Genomic DNA, 26,317 nt, shown 5'->3' on the forward strand with positions numbered 1-26,317 from the left:
TATAAAACTAAATATTTGTTGTAATATTACAACAAATTTATTGATATTGATACACTCAAGATATAGAACATTTCATCACAATGATTCCTCATGTTGCCCTTTTAAAGTCATACCCTATCCCTCTAATTCTCCCACCTCACACATGACTCCTGACAGTCACTAATTTGTTCTTTATTTTAATAATTTACCACTTTAAGAATGTTATATAAATGGAATCGTATAGTATGTCAGCTTTTTGGATTGGCTTTTTTCACTCAGCATAATTCTCTGAAGATTCATCCAAATTGTTGTTATGTATCAATAGTTCATTTTTTTTGTTGTTGAGTAATATTCTATGGTATGGATGTATCACAGTTTGTTTAATCATTCACTTGTTGAAGGATATCTGCTTTCCAGTTTTTTTTGGCTATTATGATTAAAGCAGCTATGGACATTTGTGTGCACGTTTTGTGTGAACATAGTTTTCATTTCTTTGGTATAAATGTCCAGGAGTACAGTTAGAGGTTGTATGGTAGTTTCATGTTTAGCTTTATGAGATGATGCCAAACTGTTTTCCAGAGTGATTGCAACATTTTACATTCCCAGCAGCAGTGTATGAGTGATCCAATATCTCCACATCATTAGCAGCATTTTGTGTTTTTTTAATTTTAGCCATTCTGGCAACTTTGTAGCGATATCTCGTTGTGGTGTTCTCATATATACGGTGGGGCAAAAGCAGGTTTTCTGTTGTTTGTATGGAAAATAATACAATAATTAATAAATAATACAAGAATAAACTGTGTTTTGCATATTCACAACTGTAAACATACTTTTGCCCCCACCCTGTATTTTGCTCCCACCCTAGTCCTTTGCTAATTAATTATTTTCCTGATTTTGTTTGTCTATCTGCATTCTTTTGCACATGCATCTCTTTAAATGATTATATTAAATTATTTGTCAGGTAAATCATAGATCTATATTTCTTTGTAGTTAGTTACTAGAGCTCTATTAGTTTCCACTGGTGGTGGTATATTTCTTCATGAACCATGTAATCCCTGTGCATTTGTAAGAGCAAACACTTCTTCCAGTCTTTACAGACTGATTTCAGAATATAAAGATCTTCTTATGTTTGTTTTCTGGGCTGATAAGATTACTTCTGGAATGCAATTGTGCTGGGTTGGAGCAGGTTATGAGGCTGTTGCTAGGTCTGTAATGGAGTCTGTCGTTAGTGGGCTTGTTACCAGGGCACAGGCTGGTGTGAATTCCTTCTGTTTTCTAGGTGGATGTGACTGCCTCCAGTACCTGTTCAGTAGGGTGGCACTTGTGCAAGGGTCCACATGTGGGTCCTCAGATAGTAGATTACCAGGTAAATTGCAGGTATAGCTTTCATCAGGTTCCTGGGAGGACTGCTGCCTGATCACTGGATAAGTCCCTAGGTGGGCAAGACTGGCCCTGAACTGTGATTGTCACAGCTGTTTCAGATTCCACAACCAAGACTAGGGTTTACAGATCTGGCTCTACAGGCACAGATGGGCATGTCTCCTTCCAGGTTACTAGATGGGCTGGATTGGTTTCTGACCATGGCTAGAGGAGTTGGAGTGGCCTATAGTGTTCTTGAGGGCTATCCTGGGTTCAGTCATTTCTCCTGTCAGGACTGTGTGCTGATAGGACTGCTGTGGATTGTAGGTTGGGAGGGCTGAAACCTAATATAGGGTCCTTTCAGGATCCCTGGGAATGCAGACAGGAATGTTTCCTGATGGTTCCTGGTGGCAGCAGGACCATTCACAGACTGCAGTTGAGTGGGTCTGGAACTGAGTATAGGGCCATCTTAGACTCTCTAGGGTTGCAGACAGGAGTGTTTCCCACTGGGACCCTGGACCCTCAGGACTGCTGGCTGATTATGGCTGTGAGGGGTCTGGGGCTGTGTATAGGGCCCTTTCAGGATCTCCGTGGGGTACAGACAAAAATTTATCCAGTTTGGCACAGCAGTTCAGCATAGACTGAGGAAGGGGCCTAATGCCTAGTATAGGGCCCTTTCAGGGTATCTGGGGGTACAGACAAGAGTGTTTGTGTGCCATTGAGACTGTTTCTGAAATGTGGATGGGACAGGCTGGAGCTGAGTTACAGGGCCATTTCACAATCTATAATCTGATTAAATTTGGCAGCCTTACCTCCAGGGGCTTCTGCACTGCAGCTGAGATGGGTTGGAGCTAGCTCAAAGGCCATTTCTGAGTCCACAACTGGGACCAAGGTCTCAATGCCTATTACCTGATGTATATGTTGGCTTGACTCCTCTGGAACCCTAGTTGTATGGCATTTGCTGGTGAAAAATGCAAATCCAAACAGGGCTGTAGCCGAGTTCTCACGGACACAGATCTATTTTCATATCAGCCACCTGGGTGTGAGCCTGTCTTCTCAAAATGGCTCTCTTCATTCTGGAACTGCATCAGGGTTTCACAGTCTCCTACTTGAATCTGGGGGCTCCTGTGAAGGCCATTTTGTCTGATATAGGTGCGAAATTATTTTTGTTGAGGGGGAGATACATGTAAGGGATATCTTATTTGGCTATTTTGCTGATACCCTGTATATAATGCAATTTGCATCAATAAAGACTAAGATTTTTCAACTCTTTATTTACAAAAATTAGGATAATTAAAAAGCAAAATATCAGTTATTAAGTAAGTTAGTTTATTTTTCCCCCCACTAATATAAGTGCTAATTAAAATGTTAGAATCCTTGACTTTTACTTATATTAGACTTGGGAGACCTGGTGTTGATTGTTATTGCCAACATGAAAGTGGTGCAGCTGTCCTGCAGCTTCAATTCTTGATCAATGAGGTAAGGATTTTCTTAACTGTTTCTGTCTCTCTTTCTCTCTCTCTCTCACACATACTCACTGCATTCACTGATGTAATCTTTCTATATTTTGGTTCTAGATACTTAAAGACACATATGTATGCAGTAGTATTCATGGTCAAAGTTTTTTTAAAAGACTGTACTCCAATATTTGTCAACGTATTAAATTTTAAAAGAAAAAGTTGTATGTGAAGATCCTGTTATTGTGATTGTGTAGAATAATTTATAGATTATTTAAATGTTTTTTTAAAATATTACTGAAGTCTTTTGCTTGCTTCACTGACCATAAAACTTTTCTTCTATACACTCTCAGCCCACCAACTTAAATATTATAATCCAGCACTAATTTCATGTTTTGTCTATTGTCATGAAATAATCTTTTCACTTATTTACCTGTGAACTCTTTTATCTGTGTATATCTCCATAAGCATTTGTTGGTATACGTATGAATTTGTATTTATTTATGTATCCATAGCTAATATGACAATTGGCTGCTTACCCTATCCCTATTTTTACAAACCTATGGTGATTAGGAACTCCCTAAGACAAAATATGTATTTATAAAGCTCAGAAAGGTTGAAGATCTTCCATTAGTTGAAGGCTACTTAAGGCCATCTTGACTCTGATTTTTTTTCTTGGAGTGGGAAGATGTTTTATTTGGTTTGAATGGCCATCTCATAGGCATTCTTTTTTCCCCCCCTAATGTTTTAAAATTTTCCAATTACAGTTGAGATACAATATTATATTACTTTCAGGTGTACAATGTAGTGATTATACATTTATATAACATATGAAGTGATCGTCCCAATAAGTCTAGTACCCATCCAACACCATACATAGTTATTATAATATTATTGACTATATTTCCTATGCTGTACTTCATTCACATCCCTGTGACTGTTTTTCTAACTGGCAATTTGTATATCTTAATCCCTTCCCCTTTTCAACTATCCTCCCAACCCTCCTTCCATCTAGCAACCATCAAAATGTTCTCCGTATCTATCAATTTGTTTAGATTTTGTTTGTTCATTTATTTTGTTTTTTAGGTTTAACTTATAAGTGAAATCATATGGTATTTTTCTTTCTCTGACTTATTTCATTTAGCATAATGCCCTCTAAGTCCATTCATGTTGTTGCATATGGCAGGATTTCATCATTTTATAGCCAAGTAATATTGCATTGTCTATATGTACCACTTCTTTATCTATTCATCTATTGATAGACAGTTAGGTTGCTTCCATAGGTTGGCTATTATAAATAATGCTGGAATGAACATGGTGTGCATATGTCTTTTTGAATTAGTAGTTTGGATTTCTTTAGAAACATATGCAAACGTGGAATTGCTGGATAATATGGTAATTCTATTTTTAATAAAAAAATCTTTATTGATGTAAGAGAGAAACAGTGATTGGTTGCCTTCCCTATATGCCCCTACTGGGGTTAAACCCGCAACCCAGGTATGTGCCTTGATCGGGAATCGAACAGGCAACCTTTTGGTGCACATGTTGACAGTCACCCAGCTGAGCCACTCTTGCCGGGATCTATGTTTAATTTTTTGAGGAAACTCCATACTGTTTTCTATAATGACTTCACCAATTTATGATCTCATCCACTGTGCACAAGGGTTCCCTTTTCTCCACATCCTTGCCAATGCTTGATGTTTGTTGACTTATTGATATCCATTCTGACAGGTGTCCTCATTGGAGAAATGTTCATGTAGGTCCTCTACCCATTTTTAATTTTTTGGTGTTAGGTTGTATGAGCTCCTTATATATTTTGGATATTAACTCCTTATCAGATGTATCATTAGCAAATATCTTCTCCCATTCAGTAGGTTGCCATTTTGTTGATGGTTTCTTACACTGTGAAACCAAACCAAACCAAACCAAACCAAACCAAACCAAACCAAACCAAACCAAACCAAACCAAACCAAACCAAACCAAACCAAACCAAACCAAACCAAACCAAACCAAACCAAACCAAACCAAACCAAACCAAACCAAACCAAACCAAACCAAACCAAACCAAACCAAACCAAACCACCTCTAGTTTGGCCTTGGCTGGTGTGGCTCAGTTGGTTGAGCATTGTCCCATGCAAAAGGTCCGATTCCCAGTCAGGGCACATGCCCAGATTATGAGCTGGATCCCCAGTAGGAGGTATGCAGAAGGCAGCAGATTGATGTTTCTCTTTCTCTCTCTCTCTCAAGTCAATAAAAACATATTTTTTTAAAAAAACTCTTTAGTCTGATGTAGTTCCACTTGTTAACTTATTTATTTATTTATTTTTGTTTCCTGTGGATTAGGAGACATATCCAAAAAAATATTCTAAGAGCAGTAGCAAAGAGTTTATTTCCTATGTTTTCTTGTAGGAATTTTATGGATTCAGGTCTTACATGTAAGTCTTTAATCCATTTTAAGTTTATTCTTGTATATGGTGTAAGAAAGTAATCCAGTTTTATTCTTATGCATGTGTCTGTCTAGTTTCCCCAACACAATTTATTGAAGGAGACTATTTTTACCCCATTGTATATTCTTGCCTCCTTTGTCATAGATTAGTTGACCATGTAAGTATGGATTTATTTCTGGGTTCTCTATTCTGTTCCATTTATCTGTGTGTCTGCTTTTATGCCAGTACCATGCTGTTTTGATTACTATAGCCTTTCAGTACAGTTTTATATCAGGTAGCGTGTTATCTCCAACTTTGTTCTTTTTTCTCAAGATTGCTTTGGCTATCTGGGGCCCCCTGTGGTTCCATATAACTTTTAGGATTATTTGTTCTAGTTCTGTGAAAAACGCCATTGATATTTTGATAGGGATTGCATTGAATCTATATTTTGCTTTAGATAGTATGGATATTTTAACTATGTTAATTTTTCCTATCCATGAGCCTGGTATCTGCTTCCATTCATTTGTATCTTCTTTAATTTCTTTCTTCAATGTCTTATAGTTTTTCAAGCACAGTCTTATACCTTCTTGGTTAAATTTATTCCTAGGTATTTTTAAATGAAATTAGAAATGGAATTTTTTTGGTATCTCTTTCTGATAGTTCTTGACTCAGATTTTTACAGTGGATCCTTGAATAGTCTGCAGTTCTTTCATGTTAAGTGAGCCAGTCAATGCAAAAATGCTTTAAGAATTTGTGCCATACCAAATCTACTAAGGCACTTAGCAGGTTGAACTCAGTGCCTTGAGAGAAAAAAAACGAAAGAGGTAATACTGGTTGTTCCCTTATGGCATGAACAATGACTTTTAATTCAATGTCTCCATATATTTGTGTATATACCTCTTTCTAAACATTTATAATAATAAATATAAATACCGTGATTCATGGAACTTTGTATCAGAGACAGCTAAGGTATGAAATATTTGTGATATTTGCAGATGCCCACTTTTTAGTTCTCTTGGTTCAAAATCTTTCTCATAAGGTTGTGAGGTTCTCCTTATTGACAAACCTAGCATATTTCGTTTTATAGACATACTTGCTTTAGGGTACCAAAACGAGAGAGATGAGGAAGAAAAGGGAAAATATTAAAAAATTTATTTTATTATAATAACTAGTCATTAGTATTTATAATGACAACCTTTTTGAAGTCTCAGTGTTACTAGTTGAACGTTCTCAGCCTTTTGCCTTCTGCATGTATATGGCAGGCATTGTTTCCCGTATTTCCTCCAGGTCCAATTTTCTGAGACTTGTCTGCAAGGCCCTATGATTTCCTCTGTGCTACATATCTAAGAAAATATAGACAAACCTTCAACCTCCTTCTGGTGTTTATATTGTTTATCCTAAACTACTCACCTTGATCTACTTCACTCAACTTCTGTACTTTTTTCCAAACTTCCCAGTCATGATTGCTGTTTTTGTTAACAGTTTTTAATATTCTCATAGATCTTCTTTAGTAGTACTTCTTGTAGATTCACTCTGCTTATAAATGAGCCCTAGACACACTGGTAATGTCCATGTGTCCTGTCTCTGTTGATGCTCTTATGCTCAGTGATCCTGTTCATTTCCCTCCAATGATAAGTTACTTCCTAGTTTTTTCATAGAATTAATAATACTGTCTTCCTCTCTACATTTATCCAGCTATTGCACTAATATATTATTGATATTTGTTGCTTTAATTCCATTGCCTTTGGCATATCATATAGTTTGTCTAGCACATAACTATTTACTGTGGAGCATGTTTTATTAATTTCCTGTATTACATTGTATCCTCACCCCATCCCAAGTAAATTTGCACTTTCCTGAGAAATGAGATCAGTATCCTACATCTCGAAAAAATTGTAGCTCTTTAAGCACTTCCAAGCAGTCCTAATAATTTTACGGTTTGTATATATGAAATATTTGGGGATAGTTTACAAATAAAACAAGCAAATAGAAATAAAAATTCTCAAGGCATGTATAGGGTACATTTTATTTCATGGCATATAATTACCTGTGAGGTCATGTTAAAGTGCATATATCAATGTATACCTCTTTGAACATGTGTATTTATACATTCATATATGAATATACAAATTATACACATTTTTAAATGGATATACTTTGATTATGATTGGTGTTTTAAAAGTTATTTTTCTTTGAGGCTAAAATCGCAGGCACAGAATATAAAGAGAACCATTATAGGATACATGAGTATTTTTGTCTTAGGAATTGTTATGAAAGGGCATTTAGATTCCTTTCTTCTCTAACTCCTAAAGAAGAAATATATCTTAGAAATTTCAGTATAGTTCTTCCTAGCATCTATATGGGATAATGATTTTGAGATCTGAGATTGATGTTATAAATTATGAAAGGTTGCTTGTAATAGAGTACTTTGGAAAATATGAAAAGAATTTTAGGTATCTCAGGATCACCATGATTCTGCAAGATCACTTTTACAAAACACATTTCGATACTCTAGAGTAGCTTCAGGCTCTGTCATAGGGCAAGCAAGCAATGACATTTTTTTTGCTGGGAAACTCATAATTGTAAAAGTTCTGACATCACTTAAGATGATATTACTGAACTCAGTGAAATAAATTGTGTGTGGGTGTATCCATATGGTGTCTGCCATATTAAGAAGTAGAAAATAGTGTATTGTATTTGAAATAGGATTTATTTATATTTGGGGGTTTTGTATAAAAATCTCAACAGTATTTTTGAAGTTATACTGAATTCTAGTTGGAGAACTGTTTTGTTTTGTTGTTTTTTTTGTTTTGTTTTTTTATTACAGATGTTTTCTTTTACTGTAGATGAAGCTTCTTGAACTATAACAATTAAATTATACCAACTATACTTTTTAGGAAGGATATATACTTTTCAACTATAGTATATAGAAAATCCTTACAAACAGAATTTTTATATGACTAGATTGAATTTTAAAGCTAGGTTGGATATTTGCTTCTCTGCAAAGCTATATAATAGTATATGTGAGAATAGTAGAAACAAAAAAATTAAGTTTTTTCCAAAGACAATAGAAAAAATTCTTAATAGTCACAATGATGCTTATGATAATTATTCTTCTCTATTGGTATATGCATATTTCTTGAGCTAGTCAGCCTGACCACTCCCTGTGCTATAGTTTACTTGCTTCTTCCACTTCAGTGTTCTTAGCCTTCCTGATTGAAGTATGCGCAGTTGAACTTCCTCATATTTCTAGATTATATAGATACAAATACCTCTTCAAGCAGTGAAAATTTCAGTAAATTATCTTGTTGTTTTTGCTTCACAAAAAAGCCCCCTAAATTAGGTAAATCATCACTTGCTAAATTTGTCTTCTTTTTGTTGCAGGGTGCTTTGGTCAGTGCAAGTTCAGATGATACACTTCATTTGTGGAACCTTAGACAAAAAAAACCAGCTATTCTTCATTCTCTTAAATTTAATCGAGAACGGTAAGAATGTATGAGTTAAACAATTTATTAATGTACAATAAAATTATTTACTGAGCAAGTTACAGGTTAACTTTTGAAAGACTTTTTTCATAATCTAATGTTTATGATTGCTTTTATAATAGTTAATTTTCATAGAAAATTCATAGTTGATATAAATTTAGTCACCTACTAATCGAAAATTGTGAACATCTTTGTTCTCCTCATTATAAACCAATACTTCAACAATGATGTATTCGTTTTCCTAAGCCAGGGTGCTGCAAACCCTGATCTAAAATTTAAGAATCAAGTAAATAGTAAATTATTTCTACACCTTTGATCATGGCATTTATCTCCTACACTTTCACCCTTTTGCTTAAATATTATTTTTACCAAAAAAAATACTGAGACAAAAGTTTTAGTTATCCAAAAATTTTGGTACTAACTGTTGAGCAACACTGCATATCCAAGGTTAATGTTTAAGAGGGTAATTTGATCAAAATTCAGATTCCCCATTTTAGAATGAAAAATTAATGATCAGAAAGAGAAAATTACATGAATAGTATGGAAAAGGTTATTAGATTTTATTTGCAACAAATTGTACCAAATTTTAATGTTTCTAATGTTGCATTCAACCAGGCCTGGAACATAACATACATCCACTTAATTGATAATAAACCTTGAGATGAAGTAAAATTTGTATTTTATTATCTCTCTTTGTACTTTAACTATAAAATATTCTGATATTTGTTTATTATTTGGGAAACAAGCACATGATTTGCAGTGAATGGGAAGGGCCATCACAGGAAAACTTGATGTTTGTGAAAGAAAAGAAACCTCTGAGAAATAAATTTATACAGATTAGCAAGTACTATTCAAACAGAAGTAGCTGAATACAACAGGCAGGCAATTATTTCTGAGAGCTCAAGATAGTATTAATTTTCTTTTGTAGAATGGTAATAGGTCATAAAGAATCATCACTATATGGGCAGTGCTAAATGAAGTAAACCTGTTTTTATAGGAATAATGAGAAAAAAGGAAGGCAGCTATACAGATATTTTCTGAAGCTTTTGCTTTTTCTTCTTATATACATACTATACTATTTAAATTATTAACCCTCAATATTTTGAGTAGTATTTATGAATATTACATTTGTAGTATTTTAGAATTCAGCATCAGTGGAAATTTTTATTGTACCCAGGATTTTTTTCAGATGAGGATATTTATATTTTAGATACATGCTAAAATTAGATAGGAATTCTTTCTTTAGATTAGATCAAATTTTGGTTATTTTATTTAAACTTTAAAATAAGTAATATAACAAATTTCAGGATATTACATTTGAAGATCAGTCAAGAGATGTTACACTATTACTGTTTCCTTACCACTAAAAATATTACCTACTCAGATATTGCCGTGCTGAGTTTTTGTTTGTTTCAATGGTTTGAATAATTTGGCTTTACACTTATATGTAGATGGACAGAATGGGTTATTTTCCCCTCACAATTGGGATGTCAAAGGACATGTTCTGGCCCTTTGAGGGGAAGGAATGATTGATGTCTGATTGCTAGTTCTTTTGTTTGTTTGTGTTTGATTTTGTTTTTGTAAAGAGTACTTAGATTAAGAATTCAGTAACATCATATATTTATATTAATAGACTATTTACACTTGTTCCATTTGAAAGAAACCTTATACTTCTGCATAATAAGGCAAAAAAATAGTTTTGTACATTCATTATTATTGAAATATATTTCTGTAACTTTGGTTCCAAGTCCCAAGGGAGGGCCAGGGACAAGCCTGGGTGGAAGCCTCACAGTGTGTTGGACCAAAAAAACCCTGGGTCTCTGGGAAGGGATCTGAGACTATTAAACCACAAAGCAGAACAGTTAAAAAGCAAAACTTTTTTTTCTTTTAAACGTCTAGAGAGCACAAAATTGAAAAAACAAACCTATTATAAATGCTTCTCACCTATGGAAGAAAAATGTACAAACTTTAATTTTCTTCCAACAACCTGATCTCAGGCTCAGAAAACAGAAGATCACCCCCAGAAATGCTGAGTATGAAGCCCCAACCCCAGGCTGCAGGTGGAGAAGGGGCATTACTTGGATCAATGGGCCATTGTTTAGTTCCGGGTTATTATCTCAATTGAGGTAGATTTCATTGGAAATAACATAAAGATACAAGCTGACAGATTTTGGACAAGTTTATTATTATTATTTTTTTAATCCCCACCCGAGAATATTTCCTCCATTGCTTTTCAGAGAGAGTGGAATGGAAAGAAAGAGAGAGAGAAAAAAACATTGATGCATCAATTGGCTGCCTCCCACAGGGAGCACTCCCTCCGACTATGGCCCAGGCCAAGCCTGCAAACAGAGGTATGTGCCCTGGGCCAGAATCCAACCCGAGACCCTTCCATCGCAGGCTGACGCTTTAACCACTGAGCCTAACCAGCCAGGGTGATTTTGGACAATTTTAAATCATAGGAACTTTGTAAGCATTGCATATTTTCATGCTTACAAAAAATGTGATATATATCTTTTTGAGAACAAGGAACTCATCTTAAATTTGAGGATAATCAATGACACTCTTGACTAGAGAATAGTCATTAACTATCACACTGTATTGTGGAGGAGGAAGATATATTTAAATGTATGATGAATGAGAGGATTAGATCTATAAAGGAAAATTTAACCAAGCATCTTTTGGAACTTGAAGTCCTATTAAATTAGCCATTTAACTATGTAAATTTCTATATATGTTTATGTCATATATATAATTTATACTATAAGCTTCAATGATTTTTTTCTTTTTTTATTAATATACCCTCAGCCTTTGGTCTTAAGTCTTTAAAGGCTTAGATTTTTGAGAATTAGGTTTAGATATTTCAGCTGCTTCTGATGGATGATTCCTTTCAAATCTGATTTTAAACCTAAATATGGAAGAGAAACTGTTTTGATTTCTGTAATGCATGATCTGAAAAATGAATAAAATCAAACATTCACATTTTATGCATATTAGCAGCCCTTATAATCACTGATCATAAATTTTATAATGTTAGGGAAAGCATAGAGTTGTTTATATGGTTTTCAAGGAAAATTCAGTATGTTGGCTGTGATATACAGACCTTAAATTACGTGTATTTACTATATCAGAGTTTATTTTTTCTGTTTGTGGTGTTCTGCTTCATATTTCTCTAATGTCCTTAATTTTGTTTCCTTTGATTTTTGGTTTTCCTAAGAGCTTTTTATATTGAGATTTTGGGGTTGTAATTTTTCCTGAGACTTCAGTTCTTTCTAGGCCCAGCAAAAGTAGTGATTTTCAGTTTGTTAGACCTTTCTCCTTTATTTTTTTTAAACACTTAGTTTTGAGAATTTTAAAATTTATTCTAGATGAATGTTCTAGTCCTTTGTTGGATATGTGGCTTGCAAATATTTTCTCTCAGTCAGTAGTTTGTTAAGACCCTGTTAACTTGGTCTTTCATAGAGAAACTTTAAAATTTTTATGAAGCCAAATCTATTAATTCTTTTATTAAGGACCATATTTTTGCATAAAATCTAAGAATTTGTTGTTTAGTACTGGATCCCAGGAATTTTCTCCTGTTTTTTTTAAAGTTTTAAATTTTACATGTAAACGTATGCTCTGTTTTGAGTTAATTTTTGTATAAGGTTTGGTTTTGCTGGAGATTCATTTTTGTCTCAGTAGATATTCAGCTCTTCAGTACCATTTGTTGACCTCTTGCATTGAATTGCCTCACACATTTGTCCAAAGTATGTTGGATATATTAAGTGGGTTTATTTTTCTGTGTTCTCTATTCTGTTCCATTGATCTATGTGTCTGTCCCTCTGCCAATGCCACAGTCTTGATTACTGTAGCTATATATTAGGTCTTGAAATTGGGTAGACTGATTCCTCCTACTTTATTCTTCTTTTTCACAATTGCTTTAGCTATTCCAGTTTCTTTGCCTTTTCGTATAAATTTTAGAATAAGCAGTCTGCAAAATCTACAAAAATATCTTTCTAGAGTTTTATAAATGTGGGGATTGACATTTTTATCATATTGAGTATTAAAATCCATGAATACAGTATGTCTGTTTACCTTGACCTTTTATTTCTTTCATGTGGGTATGTATTTAGCATATAAGTTCTATAACTGCTTTTTATATTTCTGTCTCAATATATCATATTTTGAGTCATTTAAAATGGTATTGCACTTTAAATTTCAGCTTCCACATGTTCCATGCTAATATATAGAAATACATATTGAATTTTGTATGTTTATCGTATATGATAAAATGTTGCTGAACTCACATTAGCTCTAAGAGTTTCTTTGTAGATTCCTTGGGATTTTGTAACTAGATTATCATGTTATCTGCAAATAGGGAAGTTTTGTTTCTTCCTTTCTGATCTACATGCCTTTATTTCCTTTCCTTGGCTTCTTGCAGTGGCTAGAACTTCTAATACTATGTTGAAGAACAGTGATGAGAGCAGTCATTTTTGCCTGTTCTTGACCTTAGGTGGGAAGCATTCAGTCACTTTACTATTAATATAATGTTAATTGTAGGTTTTTGTTGCTGTCCTTTATGAACTTGAGAAAATAACCTCTAATATAATTTTGATAGCTTTTATCATGAATGAGTGTTGAATTTTGTCAAATGCTAGTTCTGCACCAATTGATATGATCATGTTATTTTTCTGTTTTAGCTTGTTAATATGTCAGATTACATTGATTGATTTTCGAGCTAGCCTTGCATTTCTGGAACAAGCCCCTCTTGGTCTATTTATACATTGCTCAATTCTATTTGCTAAAGTTTTGTTAAGGACTTTTACATCTACAAGTATTTTACATCTACAGTATTCATGAGAATTACTGGTGTATAGTTTTCTCCCCTGCTGCCCCCACCTTTATTGAGTTATAATAGACAAAAAAATGTATATATTTAAGTTAGACAGTTTGTTTTTATTTTATTGTCTTTATCTGATTTTGCTCTCAGGTAAGCCTATCTTCATAGAATGAATTGGGAAGTTTTCTCGTGTTTTCTGGAAGAGATTGTTAAAATTGTTAATTCTTCTTTAAGTGTGTATTAGAATTCTCTAGTGAAACCATTTGAGTCTGAAGATTTATTTGAAATTTAAAAAGTATTAATTAAATTTTTTGAATTTTTACAGCACTAATCAATCTATTTCAGATTTGGAGAGTTGTGCTAATCTGTGCTTTTTGAGGAATTGCTCCATTTTATTTAAGTTGTCAGATATACTTGTGTATATTTGTTGTCATGTTCAACTTCATGTATGATCAATAGTGATACTTTGTTTTATTCCTACTTTTGTCATATTTCCTCTTTGTCATATTATTCTATAAGAGTTGATTAGTTCCTGTTGGTTGATAGTTGTGTTGGGTTCTTCTGTGTCCTTCTTGATTTGCTAGAGACAGGTGTTGAAATTTCCTACTAGAATCTTGGATTTTCTTTTTTGTCTTTTCAGTTCTATTAGTTTTTGCTTTACATAATTTGCAGCCTGTTAGGTGTAAACCCATTTAGAATTGCTATGTCTCCTTGGTGGATTGACCTTTTAATCTTTACATAATGTTTCTCTTTCTTTGATCGTTGTCTTTCCAGTGAAGTTTGTTGTTTTTTTAAATCTGATATCAATATAGCCACTCCTGCTTTCTTTGGATTAATGTTTGCATGATATATCTTTGTCCTTCCTGTTTTCAGCCTACTTATTTCAATGTATTCAGAGTTTTTTGTATACAGTGTATAATTGAGTGATGTTTTAAAATTTATTCTGCCAAATTGTAGTTTAATTGTTTACATTTTATGTAATTATTGATACTTTAGGGCATAAGCTCTCATTTTATTTTTTGTCTGCTTGTTCTCTTTCATTTATTTGGCTTTTGTCTTCCTTCATGTGGTTTAATTGAACATTTTTTTAGAATTCCTTTTTCTTTTTTTTTTTTAAATATATCTTTATTGATTTCAGAGAGGAAAGGAGATGGGGAGAAATAGAAACATCAATGATGAGAGAGTCATTGATTAAGCCCGCAACCCGGGCACGTGCCCTGACCGGGAATTGAACCCTGATCTCCTGGATCCTCCGTCGACGCTTAACCACTGAGCCCCCGGCCAGGCTAGAATACCATTTTGATTTATTGATAGTTTCATTGTATCTTTTTTATCACTTCACTTCTTTAGTGGTTTCTGTAGACATTTCACTATATATAAACAATAAGTCAGTCTACTGATGTTGCATTTTCCCAGTTTGAATGAATATTTCCTTTCTTTACTCCCCTTATTTACAGGGAGCAACAAAAGTTGGTTTATAGTTGGTCATATAAAAAATAATGCAATGATTAATAAATAATAATGCAAGAATAAACTGTTTCTTGTACTCTCAACTGGAAACCTACTTTTGCCCTACCCTGTATAATAAATTTTTCCTTAAATATATTTAGAACTACATCAGACTATAATTTTTGCTTCAACTACAAACATAATTCAGGAAACTTAAGAGGAGAAGGAAAACATGTTGTATTTATTCACATTTTTACTTTCTGTTTTTTTCCCCTTCACACTTGATATTTAAAATTTTCTTCTTTTATTATTTCCTTTCTGTTTAATGAACTTCCTTTAACCATTTTTTTAGATTTGGTCTTTCAGTGACAAATTTTTAGTCTTGCTTCACCTAATAATGTCGTGATTTCTTCTTTGTTCCTGAGGGATGTTTTTGGTGTATATAGAATTCTGCGTTGAGAGTGCTTTTTTTTCTTTCTTTTTGAAATTGATTTTTGAGTGATGAGAGAGGGAGGGAGGGAGACAAAGAAACATCGATGTGAGAGAGAAACATCAATCAGTTGCCTCCTGCACATGCCCCTGACTGAAGATTGAACCCACAACCTGGTATGTGCCCTGACCAAGAATTGAACCCTCAACCTTTTGATTACAGGGCAAAGTTCCAACCAACTGAGCCACATTGGCCAAGGCTTCTATAAGCACTTGAATAGTGTTCTACCTCCTCTGGCCTCCTGTTTTATGATGAGAACCTGCTATCACTGCAGTTTTTCCCTCTGTAGTTAAGGTGTTGTTTCTCTCTTGCTGCTTTCAAGGCTTTTTCTTTTCTTTTCTTAGTTTTCAGATGTTTGGCTATGATCTGTCTTGGTTTTATTTCTTTGGATTTATTCTGTATATTTTTTCTCAGTGTCCTGATTATTTTTTTGTTTGTCATTTGCCAAATTTGGGAAGTTTTTAGACATTATTTCTCTGACTACTTTTTCATTCCCATTCTCATTTTCTTTCCCTCAGGGACCCTGATAACATAATTGTATCTTTTGTTTTTGTCTCACAGGTTTCGGAGACTCTTGCATTTTTGTTTTCCATCTATTTTCTGTTTATTCAGATCAGATAATTTACATTGTTTCATCTTTGAGTTTACATACTCCTTTTTCTGTCTCCTCTATTCTGCTATTGAGAATATACCTATCTATAACATAGGTTTAAAATTTTTTATTATTGCATTTTCAGTAGTAAAGTACATTTGCATTGGTTCTCTTTTACTTCCTATTTCTTTGCCGAGACTTTCTATTTTTTAATTTCATTTTATTCATAACTGCTTGTATTTTTATGATAGTTTCTTTTAAATATTTCTCAGTGAATTTTAACATTTTTTATCATCTTGGTGTTGGGATCTTTTCTTTTTCATTCTAATTGAGATTCTTCTATTTCGTGGTAGAGTGAGTGCTCTTTTAAAATTAAAATTGGACATTTTGGATATTGTGTTATGACATCCAAAGTCTTATTTAAACCTTCTGTTTTGGGTGGGTGGTTTTTACATTGATCTGGCAGGGGAATGACGAATGTCATCTTGTTACTAATATGTGGAAGTAGAAGTTCAGTTTCTCTAGTTGTCCTCCACTAACACCTGAGATAGGTAGAGGCACTTTGCTACTGCTTTGTGGGGTGGGATTATGGCTCCCCATTATACTTCTACTTTTATTACCCTGACCAGGAGACCAGCGACTCATTGCTGCTCCCCACATGGCCTACACACAATTCTCTCCTTCAAAAATTGAAATATTCTATGATTTTTAAAATTTTATTGTTGACACTATTACAAATGTCCCCATCCTGCCTTACCTTTGCCCACCTCTACCAGCCCCCTCCCCGCCTTCCCTTCTAACAGCTGTCAGTCTGTTTCACGTATGCATGCCGCTGTTTCTATTTTCTTTATCTGTGAATTTAAGTAAAGGTAGAAAATGTTATTTCTTTTGCTGTAGGAGAATGAGAATAAGCTTTTCAGAATTGCATTTGTTAGGAATTATTCCCTATGGAACTGCAGAGATTAGACTTATTTGTAAAAGTGGACTTAATGTTTGATAGTTTTCCAACTAACTATAGACAACAAAATTGAGCCAGTTTTTTCACTATCTGGTTAGTTGATTAATAGCCCATTAAGACTGTGAATTTTTGAAATTCAACTAAATTTTCACTTATCTGTTTAATTTTGTCTCTTGTGTTATAGTTCAGGCTAGGTACAGACTGCAAAATTATTCTATTCTTTTCTTAAAGAAATTTATCTTTATCTTTTCTTTCATATGATGTGAATTTTTCCATAAAAATTCCTAAGTATCAGTCTTAGACTTAAGATGCTGAGGGGATCTTAGGGTAGCTATATTGTGGTTCTTATCATCATCATGATTATCATTAGCTGTTTTGGGGGAACTACATAGTCACAAGGCATTATCCCCACTATTAACTTAGCAATTTAGGTTTTTATTCTCAAGCTTGAGAGTAAGTAAGCAGCATTCAACCACAGAACAGTGTTCCTTACAATGCAGTTTATAGATTATTTTTATAAGAATCACCTAGAGAAGTGCTTCCGAAACAGTAATGCGTATATGATTTACCGAGGATTCTTCATAAAATGCAGTTTCTGGCTCTGGTGTGGAACCTGATATTCTAAATTTTACTAAGCTTCCAGTTGATATCCATGCTGCTGACTACATTGAAGTTTATTCTTTTTCTACCTGAACTTCTGTGTTTTTGTCTACTCTCATGGGATGAGAGTTTTTCTACTCTCCTTGTAATTCAGAAAGGGTGATCTTAAATCTTCTTTAACATAAGTTTCCTCTTTCTAGTTAGATCCAATTAAAAATTATGACCTAGAAACATGGCCATCAAGTTATTTCCTGTGGGACATAATTAAATATTTTTGGCAACAGCAATTCTATCCTTTAGATTTCAATCAGAATTGTCCAATATCTTGTAGGTTAGTTATACTTTAGATTATCAATTAACTCTGTAAGTGATAGGTAATGACATGGCTTCTAATTTTTTAGATACAGCATGAAGGTGCTTTTAGCAGAATACTTTTGAATACATGAAAATTGGTTTAGAGAGGTAGGCTGTTAAATAATTCAGTGAACCAGTGTGAAAATATAAATCTGATGGACCAAGTTGGAATCTTGTTGGGAATTTACCATTTACATTCCTTTTTATTCATATTGGTCTTTTTCTGACATCAGAATTATGTCTAGCTCTTCTAACAATTTACTATCCCCTTTTCTGAGTAAACTCTAGGAAATATTATGATTCAATAACAAGTTCTGGCAAGGGATAACTGTGAACTTATCCTTATTGTCCTTTTTAAGAGTTATTAAAAAGCATGGGGAGGCCAAACTAGAAAGAGTGATGATGCTCTGAAGAGAAGACTCCATGTTAAATTTCCACATTTCATATATAGAAGTCATGGTTGCTCTGGCTATGGAACAGACTCCCAAAGTTGGTCAGAGAGCCCATTGTGAAGATGAGGCAGAACAAACAAACAAACAAATGAAAGGGAATAGTACAGTGTATCTCTGAGCTTATAAGTTTTCCTTATACTACTTAGACGTCAAGCATCTGAATAAAAAGTAGATAATTTATCATCCTAAGTAGACATAGTTACAGACTCTTTGACAACTCTGAAATATATGTATTAAATGTACCTAATTTTTATTTGAATTGAACATTACTGGAAAAAAAAACAAGCGAAAGGCTTAGCTCGATAGGAAGATAGTAATTTTGCAACCAAACAAGGATAGATTTTTAATTCCAGGTTTGCCACTTATTAGTTGTCAGTCCTAAACAAGTAAAAACAAAAAATTTTCACCTTAGTTTCCTCTTTGTGAAAAAGAAGTATATATCTGTCTTGTAGTGCTGTTTTCAGAATTAGAAATAATATTAGTGCCTATGTTAGATACTTATTTAATAGTGGGCATTATTATTATGGTTTTTAATAATATATTGTTATTTATCCTATACCTTCACTAATAACTAAATGCTACTTGAGTATATAGTAAATTTAATGTTTATGTAGCTATCGCCACATTATAAGTATAAAGGAAATATAATGCTATAACGCTGATCAGACATAAATTTAGATATTTTAATTGTAATTTTCTTTCTTTCAGAATTACTTACTGTCATCTACCTTTCCAGAGTAAATGGCTCTATGTTGGAACAGAAAGAGGAAATACACATATTGTAAATATTGAATCTTTCGTTCTTTCTGGATATGTTATCATGTGGAACAAAGCAATTGAACTGTAAGTTTGAACTTGAATATTACTTTATTTAGCTTAAATATTTCTTATGGTTATGTAACATATCAGATTGCAGTTATTTGAAATATTATGGCTAATTTATTATTAATATGAGGGAAAAGTTCAGCCAAAATAATTAGAAACCATCCTTTTAAAAATAGATATTGTGGCCCTGGTCAGTGTGGCTCAGTGGTTGAGCGTTGACCCAGGAACCAAGAGGTCATGGTTCGATTCCTGGTCAGGGCACATACCCCAGTTTCAGGCTTAATCCCCAACAGTGGGTGTGCAGGAGGCAGCTGATCAATGACTCTCATCATTGATGCTTTTATTTCTCTCTCCCTTCCTCTCTCTCTGAATTAAATAAAAATATATTTTAAAAAAGAATTACTGGGGATTATTTAGATAGATATTATATGAATTTAAGTTTATTGATAATTCTATCTAAAGAAATTTTTGTGGGATTTATGGAATCTGGAGTATACAGATGCTTTTTTTATTTTTAAAATCAATTTCTAATGGCCATAAGTTTTATAGGAATGCTTGGTGGTTTTTGGAATTTTAATGTTAGGGAAAGGTCAGAAAAAAATACATCAGATGTCAGTCACTGTATCTAGGCAGTGAAATAATGAGAGATTTTTCCTTTTAACCTTTGGTATTTTCTAAGTTTTATTTTTTTCACAATAAATTATATTTCTTCTATAGTTAGAAAAAGTCATTACAAATAGTGGAAATTTAATGCTAGATTATTTTCTGAACTTAAGTGTTTTAATCTAAAGTCTGAGAATCTAAATGGAAGTCTTGCAAATTGTCTAACTAGTGTTTCTCAAAATATATTTTAGTTATTTTCTTAATATGGTCAATGAAAAAGGATTCTATGGATCAATAATTTTGGAAAATATTAAAGATTTTCAATGCTCATTTGCATATTATAGCCCTAAGAAGTTCTGTAGAAGAAGACAATATTTAACTTTGTTTAATTCAGGGATTCCCAAACTTTTTTTGATATGGAACACTCTCTATGTGAAACACCTTATATATTCACTAGCTTATGGAGTACACCTTGGTCTTTGTTGCTCCTGTCAAACCCAAGAGACAGATAGGGGTTTGTGGTTTGTTGGATATTATTAGTTTCTAAAGGATAATTGAAGGACATTGTCCCTTATCTGAGGCATTTATACTATAATAAAACACTTTATTTATATGTAAATGATATAACTGCTAAAAGCTCTGTAAACTTTTTATTAAGCCCTGTGTAGTTATTTTTCCCTGCATATGTTCTAGGATGCAAATAGTAACTCTGATTTCCAGTTATTCCAGTGATTGACAACAATCATAATACATACTATTTATTGAGTACTTACTATATTTTGGCATTATTTTAGGTGCTATATGTATATTCTAATCCTCACAGTCATTCAGTAGGGTTAATACTACTATCCCCATTTTTCAATGAGGAAACTTAGGGCAAAACTGCTAACAAAATATCTAGTAAATTTGTACTTATTCCTTTGAGTCACTCTGAGGAGTCAGTATCTGGGGAACCTGGAGTTACTTAATTTGTCACTTTTCTCTGCTTCTAAAGAGTTTCTAAAATTTAAATCTTTATTGTTTTGTGTAGAATCTTTGATGATTTACTTGTGTTGTTAAGAAATAAATTATAGCTATATCAGTATAATCATAATAGAATTAATCTGGCACACTTAGGTCATTAAAAAAAGTTTGTGGGAAATTGAGCAATAATAAATCTGTGGTCATATCAGGCCATGTCATACTTAACCATGACATAATCACATTCAACAATGACCTAAGTTAAAGTAGGAAATATAAAAGAAACATGCCAGATATCAGAGTAGAATAAATTTAAAGTTGTATTGACAGAGCATAGAACTCTTTAACAATATGCTGTTAGACTCATAATGATCTATTATTAATTACCCCAAATAGTCAGATAAATGAGACAACCAAGGAACTTGGTTTTCCTAGTTGGTCAGTTTTCTGTATGCTAGCTATCACTAGAAAGAATTTTTTTTTTTAATATATCTTTATTGATTTCAGAGAGAGGAAAGGAGAGGGACAGAGAGAGATAGAAACATCAATGATGAGAGAGTCATTGATCGGCTGTGAGCCCACAACCCGGGCATGTGCCCTGACTGGGAATCGAACCCCGATCGCCTGGATCCCAGGTCAACGCTCAACTGCTGAGCCTCGCCCGGCTGGGCAAGAATTTTTTTTTTAAATCAAGGGAGCCTCTTTACTTTTTGTAGAAGCAAAATCAGAGATTTTTATGTCAAAAGGAAATTTTAAATCAGGTATGTACTTTGCAATTTGGTTGAAACAGGTTTACAGCATCAGCCTTGTTAGCTGTGTAAATTGCCCTTTGTCTGTATAAGTAAAAGTTTAATTTCAAATTTTCAGGGGTCCAGATTTGGGAACAAAGACACAAGATAATAAAGAATTCCATTGCTATGTGGATCTGTGTTCTTAAACTTGATTTAAGAAAAATCATACCTACTTTAATAGAGTTAGTAAGATAGAAAAAAGTAATCTTAAAGAAAAACAACCTAAAAGTCAAATGAATCTAAGCCAAACCCCAGGATATTGGGAGTGTATTCCAGTATAATCTTAATTTTTCCCCCAGGCTCTAACAGTAAGATGTTTTAATGTTTATTTATTTATTTATTTTTAATGTTTATTTTTTAATTACTGTTTTAAATTTACTTAACAGATCCACAAAGACTCATCCAGGTCCAGTTGTACATTTAAGTGATAGCCCAAGAGATGAAGGGAAAGTGAGTATTACAATACTGTTATTTTTACATTTATTTTCCTCATTCTTGAATAAAAGTATTTCTTACTACTATTTGATACCTAACATATCTAGCATAGTTCATGGTATTCAGTGTAATTTAAAATTAAAATATGTTGATTGAAATGTTTAATAAACTACAAATGGCAGAGGTTTCATCAGAAGTGAAAAATATAAGAGAATCAAATAACTGATTGTAAACTGATGAAGGGAGAATTAGTGACCTGGAAAATAGAAGAAAATATCTAGACTACAGCATGGTGAGATAAAAGGATAAATGGCATTTGGGACATAGTAAAAATGCATAATATATGTGTAATTAGTGTCACAGAAGAACAGAAACAATGTGACAGCAATAAACTCAAAATGGATAAAAGACTTAAATGTAAATTGTGAAACCATAAAAATCCCGGAAGAAAACACAGGCAGCAAAATCTCAGACATCTTAAATAGCAGAATTTTCACCAATACATCTATGAGGGCAAGAGAAATGAAGGAAAAAGTAAACAAATGGGACTACATTAAACTAAAAAGCTTCTGCACAGGAAAAAAAAAATCATCAAAATGAAAAGGAAACCTACTGTATGTGAAAACATATTTACCAGTGATACATCTGATAAGGGGTTAATCTCCAAAATACATAAAGAACTCCTACAGCTCAACAAAAGGAAGATAAACAACCCAATTAAAAAATGGGCCAAGGACCTAAATAGACACTTCTCTGAAAAGGACATACAGATGGCCAAGAGACATATGAAAAAATGCTCAAAGTCACTAATCATCTGTGAGATGCAAATTAAAACTCCAGTGAGGCATCACCTCAAACCTGCCAGAATGGCTACCATCAATAAACCAACAAACAACGAGTGCTGGTGAGGATATGGAGAATAAAGGAACCCTAGTACACTGCTGGTGGGAATGCAGACTGGTGAAGCCAATATGGAAAACAATGTGGAGTTTTCTCAAAAAATTAAAAATGGAACTATTTCACCCAGTGATGCCACTTCTAGGAATATTTCCAAAGAATCCTGAAAATACACCCCTATTTTCATAGCAGCAGCATTTACAAGAGCTATGATCTCGAAACAGCCCAGGTTCCCATCAGTAGATGAGTGGATAAAAAAAGCTATGCTGCATTTACACAATGGAATACTGTGCAGCTGTAAAAAAGAAGGATGTATTGCTCTTTGAGACAGCATGGAGGGACCTGGAGAGAATTATGCTAAGTGAATTAAGCCAAGCAGAAAAAGACAACTATCACATGATCTCACTTACTTGTGGAATCTACTGAACAAAATAAGCTGATGAACAAAATAGATTCAGAGACATGGAAGCTTGGGACAGACTGATGAATCTCAGGGAAGAGGGTGAGGGGTGGGAAAAGATTAACCAAAGAACTTATATGCATATATGCATTTCCCATGGACAAACAATAGTGTGGTAAAGACCTGGGGTTCAGGTGGGAACTGGGTGGATAAGGGCAATGAATGAAATAAAGGGGATACATCTGTAATACTCTCAACAATAAAGATAAATTTTAAATAAAAGAGTGAATGAATGATAGTTTTCTAAAACTAATGACATAATTGAAACCCACGATGTACTATGGACACAAAACAGGCTTAATGAAATGTGAAGTTCATCTAGACATATCAAAGACAAAGAAAAAAGTCTTAAAAGCAGTCACAGTACAGAGAAACAAAAAAGCAATAAGACTGTCAGCAGACATCTCAGCAGAAAAATGGGAAATGAGGACAATTGAGTGATAATGTCAAGGTTTTGAGGGGAAAAGCACTGCTTGCACAGAATTCTATATTCTACCCAAAAAATCCTTAAAAACGTGATGAAATTATTGCAGTTTAACATAATTTGCAAGAATTCATTAATAGAAAATGCACCCTAATGAAAAAATAAAGGAATTCTCTAAGAAAATGAAATTGATCCATTTAAAAAGAACAGAGAAGAAAGTGGAGTAAAGAACAACAAACATGTATAAATACAAGAGGTTATTTTATATAAATAATAGTAATGAGTTCTGAGAGTGTAACATATTGAGAATTAAAATACAAATTAAAAATAGATAAAAAGTTGGTATGAAATCCAATGAATTAAAGTTCTAAGGTCCTTATAACTTCCAGAATGTAGTACAAGTACTAATTTACATTATAGTTTGATGAGTCATGGAAACATTTTGTGTTCTTGTGGTAACACTAGGAGAATAAAAATATATTTCAATAGATATGTTAATAGAGTGGAACACTGGGATCATATATAATAATTAACCCCCCAAATTTATAGATTTGTATTGCATTTATTAAAAAAATGAAGAAAAGCTGAAAATCAATTATCTTAGTGTGAAGATTGAAATATAGTGAATTAAACTCAAAGAAAGTGGAAAAAAAAACATAATAAAGATGTGGTGGTTAATTTTACGTGTTAACATGATTGAGTCATGGGGTGCCCAGAGATTTGCTCAAATATTATTCTGTATGTTTCTGTGATGGTGTTTTTGAATGAGATTAACATTTAAATCAGTGGTCTGAGCAAAGCAAATTGGCCTCCCTAATGTGGGTGGGCCTCCTCCTATCAATTGCCTGAATAAAGCAGGAAGGCTGACCCTCCTCCAAGGGTAGAGAATTCCTCCTGCCTTACTGCTTTCCAACTGGGACATCAGTTATTTCCCTGCCTTTATACTTGATCTGAAACATCAGCTCTTCCTGGATCTTAAGCCTGCTGGCCTTCAGGTTGGAATTACACCATCAGTTTTCCTGGTTCTCAGGCCTTCAGACTCAGTCTCGTTTTTGTTTTGATCCATCATGGTGACAGAATGACAGTGTCTGATATCTCCTGGGTGTCAGGGGCTGCTTTTCCCTCTCAATTGTCTGTTTCTAATGGTTTTTAAATATTTTCTGTATTATAATCTCATATAATTATTTCAGTAATTTATGACATTTTGAAGTTCAGTATTTTATATTTTGTGATTTTACTGAGGTTATTGCTAGTAATGTTTTACAACCTCCATTTTTCAAATGTTTACTTTGAAAACAATGTAATAGTATTTTAGAATACTACTTCATTAAATCTTTGGATTCAGATTATGAAAGGTTATATTATTCATTTTTTCACTTAAGTCAGATTTTTCAAACTTTTTAGATTTACAAATCTCATTTCCATATACTCTGTAGGATTTTTTTTCTCGTATATTACATAGGAATTGGTTTTATTACTCATCATTTTCTCTGGTATGTAAAAAGAGCTGATTTGAAGTTAACACAACTTAGTACAGTATGTATGACTTTGTGTAAATTTTATTTTAAGAAATATTTAAATTTATACTTAGTTTTGACTTTTTAAATTTAGCAAGTCATTTTGCCATTTACTTTAGTTTATAAAGAAGCTCAATTATTTTGTCAAATCAATTTTAAAATTTATTTTTTATGGTTTAAAAACAAAGTAAGTATATTTTATAGCTTCAAAAATAAACATATATTGCTTTCCTGGCCTGATATTTGAAATTTTATTTATTTCCTTTAAAATTACTAGCTGGTTTGTTATTTTTGTGTTCTGTTATTACACGTTGAGGGAAGTGATTAAGTCTCAGGATGCTATGTAGGAATAGCTTATAACCACCACTATATTTTCTGTTTTACCACTGGTTTTTTGAACTATTGAAATGTCATACTGTATAACAGTTTTCATCAGAGAAATGCTACTAATGGATTTCTAGAAAGTCATTTTAAGGCAAATCCATGGGAAATATTATCATTATTTGAACACTGGCCTATTTTTATCCTTCCTGTTTTTTAAGCAATGATAGATTCAATTTAATGAAACCTAATCACTAAGAATCATAGCAAAAATCATCAGCATTTCTAGCACTGGTCAAATCTTGAATGCGATCTTATAATCATCTGTTCTCAGATTCTTTCATTTTAAAATGAAGAACATGTATTTTAATTATCTTATTCCTTGATTTATAAACAAATGTTAACTGTTTTTAATGTTCTAAATCTCTAGAATTCCTGTGTGGACTTCTGAGGGTTCATAAATCTCAGTTTAAAATGCTGTTATAAATAAAAGAAAAAATAGGACTTGATATAGGGAAACTTGATGCCAAATTTGTGGCTACTTTTTTCAACTGCATAGGACTAAATGTCATTATACATAATTTATTAAACTTATCTCATTTCATCCTTTATTTCATCTTTATTTTTCCATCCCTTTTTTCTTTTGTTTCAATTTTCCTATCTATT

General features: G+C 33.2%; 1 protein-coding gene across 1 annotated transcript in view; it reads left to right on the plus strand.

Annotated features, from left to right (window-relative positions):
- The window catches only part of STXBP5L (syntaxin binding protein 5L), a 170,660-nt gene that overhangs the window by 26,918 nt on the left and 117,425 nt on the right, over positions 1-26,317 (plus strand). The window contains exons 4-7 of the mRNA XM_087817877.1: positions 2,736-2,817; positions 8,607-8,707; positions 19,127-19,261; positions 21,984-22,047. Coding sequence (XP_087674003.1) covers positions 2,736-2,817; positions 8,607-8,707; positions 19,127-19,261; positions 21,984-22,047 — 382 coding nt within the window. The remainder of the gene's footprint in view (positions 1-2,735; positions 2,818-8,606; positions 8,708-19,126; positions 19,262-21,983; positions 22,048-26,317) is intronic.

The sequence above is a fragment of the Miniopterus natalensis genome, chromosome 6, assembly GCF_054644295.1.
Source record: "Miniopterus natalensis isolate mMinNat1 chromosome 6, mMinNat1.hap1, whole genome shotgun sequence".
NCBI classification, from domain to species: domain Eukaryota; kingdom Metazoa; phylum Chordata; class Mammalia; order Chiroptera; family Miniopteridae; genus Miniopterus; species Miniopterus natalensis.